Source organism: Phoca vitulina, unplaced genomic scaffold (assembly GCF_004348235.1).
Source record: "Phoca vitulina isolate PV1807 unplaced genomic scaffold, GSC_HSeal_1.0 scaffold40, whole genome shotgun sequence".
NCBI lineage: Eukaryota > Metazoa > Chordata > Mammalia > Carnivora > Phocidae > Phoca > Phoca vitulina.
In genome coordinates, this window is record NW_022589743.1 from 2,431,091 (window position 1) to 2,436,125 (window position 5,035).

At 59.3% G+C, this 5,035-nt stretch overlaps 1 protein-coding gene across 2 annotated transcripts in view; it reads right to left on the reverse strand.

The window, feature by feature from the left end:
• Positions 1–428: 428 nt before the first annotated feature.
• Positions 429–5,035, reverse strand: part of OSBPL7 (oxysterol binding protein like 7) — a 14,610-nt gene continuing 10,003 nt past the window's right edge. For both annotated transcript variants that reach the window (XM_032429175.1, XM_032429174.1), the window contains 7 exons: positions 3,681–3,744; positions 3,499–3,577; positions 2,393–2,537; positions 2,141–2,285; positions 1,927–2,053; positions 1,606–1,728; positions 429–1,458 (listed from right to left, as the gene is read on the reverse strand). In XM_032429175.1, coding sequence (XP_032285066.1) covers positions 1,350–1,458; positions 1,606–1,728; positions 1,927–2,053; positions 2,141–2,285; positions 2,393–2,537; positions 3,499–3,577; positions 3,681–3,744 — 792 coding nt within the window. In that variant the 3' untranslated portion in view covers positions 429–1,349. The remainder of the gene's footprint in view (positions 1,459–1,605; positions 1,729–1,926; positions 2,054–2,140; positions 2,286–2,392; positions 2,538–3,498; positions 3,578–3,680; positions 3,745–5,035) is intronic.

The window sequence follows — 5,035 nt, forward strand, 5'->3', positions numbered from 1 at the left end:
ATCACCCTAAAAGTCAGCATTAGAACGGCTTCAAGGCGATAATCCAGGTAAGGGTTGCTAAAGGCCCAGCCTAAACCAGGGGCAATCCAGAGAAGGAGCCAGAGCTGAGGCATCTGAGACAGAATGGACAGGGTGTGAGGATTAAGGCAGAGAGAAGACATGGGATGTTTAGTCCGGGTGAGTGGGTAGCTGTGGGCCTTCACTGAACTCGAGCAGATGTGTTTTTATTTTTATTTATTATTTATAATATGGGATGGGGAGGGGCAGAGGCAGAGGGAGAGAGAATCCCTTGAGTGGGGCTCAAGCTCACGAGCCCGAGATCATGACCTGAGCCGAAATCAAGACTCAGACGCTTAACCCACTGAGCCACCCAGGCGCCCCGAGGTTATGTGTTTTTAAATGAATGGTCTCAGGCCAAAATTTGGGACAGTCTTTATTGGAGCTTGGAATGTCACTGCGATTCACCTTCCCCAGAGGCAGACCGTGTGGAAATGAGCCGCAACGGTGGCGGACACGCGGCACGGGCCGTCTGGGCTATGTGGAGGACCCTGCTCGCCTGCAAGCAGTACACGGGCACACGCACACACGCACATACTCCTACACAAACTCACACTCACGCGTGCTCACTCACTCCCAGGGGGTCTGAGGCCAGGTGCCCTGCCTGCTCCGTTGGCTCCCTGCCTCCGGGACAGGCCTCTTCCACTCTGGGGGGACCTGCTGAGCTGCGACGGAAGGAAACCGCTCGAGGACAAGGCCGAAAGAGCTGGAAGCCGCAGGCATTTAGCAGTTTGGGAGAAGGGGATCCAGGAAGATGGGAGAGATTGCCAAGGACCAAGCAAAGGGAGCCCCGCCGGGCCAGGGCATGGGGCAGAAGATGCTGGAGAGGGGCATGGGAGGGACAGGGGGTGGAAGAAAACGCCATCTCTTCTCCTTCACTCACTCCAACTGCACAGCTGGGGCCAGAGCCCTGGGCATAGGAAGCCTGGGGAGCATCAAGGGGTCCCCTGTGTCCTAGGAAGGCACTAAATGGGGAACAGATCCTGGAGAGCCTCGAGTCTCCCCCAAGTACCCCAAGGGGGACAGAAGGGGAAATGACGGAGCGAGAAGGGGCTTACATGCTGGTTGTCCAGGGAAACGAGACTGGGGAAGCACAGATCCTGCTTCCCACCCCAAACAGGGGGTGGGCAATGGGCTGAGAGGCAGCCCCTCTGGCCGGCAGAGGGGACGGAGCCAGAGCTGCCCCTTTGGTCTCCAGGGCAGTGAGCGGGGGAGCCTGGCCTCACCCGTGTGTCCGTGGGGGGCAGAGGCAGGAGGGAGGAATCCGAGCCTCCTGCCCCTGAGGGCCGGGGCTACCAGAGCACGGCCCCGTCCAGGTTCCCGTAGCCTGGCTCGGCCCGAAGCCTCCAGTACGTGTTGTTAGTCACCCACCACTCCTTCCCACTGCTGTCTGTCTGCCGCCTGGGGGAAGGAGAGGGGTGAACAGGCAGAATTAAGGCCAGGGTTCCCGGATGCTGCCTCCCACAGCTGCGCCCCCCCCCCATGCCCCCGCTCAGGGAGCTGGAGGGGAGCCTGGATGGCAGAGACCCCGGGAGAGGGCAGAGGTACCTGAAGAAGCGAGCCTGGTGGACGATGTTGTTCTCCTCCATCACTCTGCGCCTGTCCCGCTGAAGCTGCTCGATCCTTCTCTTCTGGGCCTCAGCAGCCTGTATGTTCCCCTCCTCCAGGTACCTGAGCTTCCAGACGGCAGTCAGCGGAACTGCCCCCTCCAGACCCAAGGCCTCTATCCCCTGCCCAGCTCCCTCCACACACAGGACCCATCTCCCTGAGGCAACTCCAAGAAGGAAGGGCAGGCCCAGCTCTGTGTGGAAACCCATGTCGGGGAGGGACGAGCCCACGGTTCCAGGGTGAGGCCTGCCGGACACTGACCTCTGGTCTGGCCGGAGCCGCGTGTCCGTGGAAGGCAGTGACCGTTTCAGCTCTGCCGTCAGCTCATTCAGCTCCAAGGCAAACTGAGTGAAGCCGAAGTTTCGCTCATGGTCTGGGGGCATTGAGTCTGGGGGGAAGGCAAGGGGCTGGGGCAGGTGGACCGTGCCAGAGCCACCCTCACCCCTGCCCAGCCCTCCCCGACCGCCCCACTTACTGGGTTTCCAGATGCACTGACCGCCCGGCAGGGTCCCCCGGTAGAGCCCCTCGTGCCACTTCCCAGAGAGTCGGTGGAGGACGCGGCCACTCCGGCTGAACACGGCACCCTGCACCTCGTGGATGTTGGAGCTCCAGTACTTGGCCTGGGGTGGGGGTGGGGGTGGGGGCAGGGCACTTAGGGGTGTGCCCCTCCCCTTCCCCCAGGTGCGCCGCTGGGGGCGGATAGGCAGGGTTGGGGTGGCGTGCCCACCTTGCAGAAGGTGATCTTGCAGTGGCAGGAGCTGTCCTGCGTGTTCCGGATGAGCACCTCCCCATAGTGCTCGATCCAGCGCTGGCCACTCAGGATGTTGTGAATGCAGGACGTCACCTTGTTCCACTCAAAGTGGTCCCCGAACCTGAGAGAGACAGAGCGGGGGAGGGCAGCTGGCCGGCCCTGGGGTGCAAGTGCCACCCTGAGCCAGGGAGCAGGTCGTGGGGGTCTGTGGAAGGAGCACGGGGGTCCTGGTTTTGCCTCTGCCGTGAAGGAGGACGTATTTATCAAGCAGGGCAGCCTTCGCAGAAAATTTTGAGCCAACACGTCTCCACTCATTTGATAAATCTCCTGAGGGCCTAAGTCATGGGAATAAATACATAGACAGGGTCCCGGCCCTCAGGTGCCAGGGACCAGGGTAGCTCTGTTCACACCTATTACCCGGTTCACTTCCCACTTCTCCTGGGTACTACTCACTACTCTTATTTTATAGGAGAGCAGACTCAAGGCCCTGGGGCTCAAGTCCCTTCGCCGCTTGCATAATTATTAAGTGGCAGGATCAAGACTCCCAGCCGGGACTTCTGACTCTGAAGTCCAGGAGCTTCCCGCTTGTGCAGCGGCCTCTAGCTGACGCCCTGCCCGGGCCGGCTAAGCCCCCGCCCCCTCTGGCTGCAGTCCGCACTTCTAAAACGACAGGAGCTAATGAGGGTGTTTCAAACGTGGCTTGTGAGCGATCCTGAGGTCAGTTTAGGTTTCTGTGTGTGTGTGTGTGTGTGTGTGTGTGTGTGTGTGTGTGTGTGTGTCTGGGTGTATCCGTGCATTGGCTTGAAGTCTCAAATGCATTTCTTACTGTGAGTCATGGTCAAAAAAGTGTGAAAGCCACTGCATCACATGACCCTGATGAGCCCTTCCCGCTCTACTATTCTAAGATTTTTCACCTTTCTTTATACACAACACTGTAAATACAGGTGTAAAATGTACAGACACTGCCCCGGCTCAAGCAGCCTCAGGCCAGACCTTTCTATCCTGTCCCTACTACCTCCCACACCAGCCTGGAGGACGGCCTGTGGGCCCGGCCTGGCCGCTGAGCACTTAGGAATACTCACCTGGGCAGGCTGACGTTGACTGTCCCCACAGGCACAATCTCTAAGGATTTGCCCCAGAACTTGTTCTTCCACTTCATGTCTGGAGAGGGAGAGGGAGAGGGAGAAATGAGACCAGAGAGTGTTCTAGCACTCCACATGCCCTTCACCGCCATGTCCACCCCACCATGCCCCCCACTCCTCACCTTGCCAGAAGACGAAGTTCTCAGACTCCGCATGGCACGCCGAGATGGGGGGGTGGTGGGAGACCTTGTGAGCAAAGAAGGGCTCTTGATGCTGCCCCTGAGGGCCGTGGGGTCTGCTCCTGACCCCACGGCTTCCTGAAGCCCCTGACCCCCATTCCCAGTTCCTCTTCAACCCAGAAGACCAGTTAGTTCCAGGTCTCTTGTCTCTGTTGTCCTTTCTTTTCCCATGAGGCCTCACATTCCCCCTTCTCATTCACGCCCCCGAGAGCCCCAGAACCCCCGTTCCAGCCTATGAAGTCCTCTAGCAGTGACGGCTGGGGCCCCCTCCTGCGCCCTGCCTGGAAGCCAGCCCTGCCGAGGACCCTCTCTCCCCTCATTGTCTTCTCCCTCACCATTGTCACAGCCTCCACACCACGGCCCTGGAAAAACCTGGCCTTGTCCTCCTTGGAACGGCTCCATATCTGGAACTTGAACTCGGGTATCCCACAGCCCACAGCCTGGCCTCTCTCCCCATTCCCTGTGGCCCCTGGCTCCTCCCAAGACATCCAGCTGCTCTGCTTTGTGGTGGCCCGACAGCCCCAGCTTCACCTCCGTCCCCCCTGGTTGAGATTGCTCTGTCACCTGCACCCTCTCACCCGGCACTCCTGACAACCTGCTGCCACCACCCGCCACAACGCTCAGCGTCGATCGGCCTCCTCTGTGCCCACCCCTGGCTCCCTGCTCTTTAGACACAGCCACTGGGCCGCAGAACACACAGCACACACTGGGAACTTCTCATTCTACGCTGTGTCCAGCCCTGGGCCCAGTCCTCCTCCGGGGACCGACACCCAAACCATCCCCTTCACACATTAACCCCCCACAATCAGAGGGAGAGCAGAGATGGCGACTCCTTCCACCGACTTACGGCTCCCACCCTGACGCCAGTCCCCCGAAACCCACTGCCAGGCCCAGCCCCCCTCCTCCTCCTCCTGCCGCCTCGCTCCCCTTCCTGCGGGCTTCCTCCCTCCCCATCCCCCCTGCCCTGCAGCCTTTCCCTCTCCATTTCTCTTTCTCTCTGAATAGAAATATCTCCTGTTTCTTCCGTCTTAAGCAAGAGTAAACCTTGGAGCACCTGGGTGGCTCAGTCGACTAAGAGCGTCCAACTGTTAGTTTCGGCTCAGGTCATGATCTCAGGGTCCTGAAATCGAGACCCGCGTCTGGCTCCGCACTCAGCGCAGAGTCTGCTTGTCCCTCTGCTCCTCCCCCCTGCCCTTCTGCCCTTCTCTCTGTCTCTAAAATAAATAAATAAAATCTTAAAAAAAAAAAAAGATTCCACCTTTCTGAGGGAGGAATCCGTCATGTCTTTTTTTTTTTTT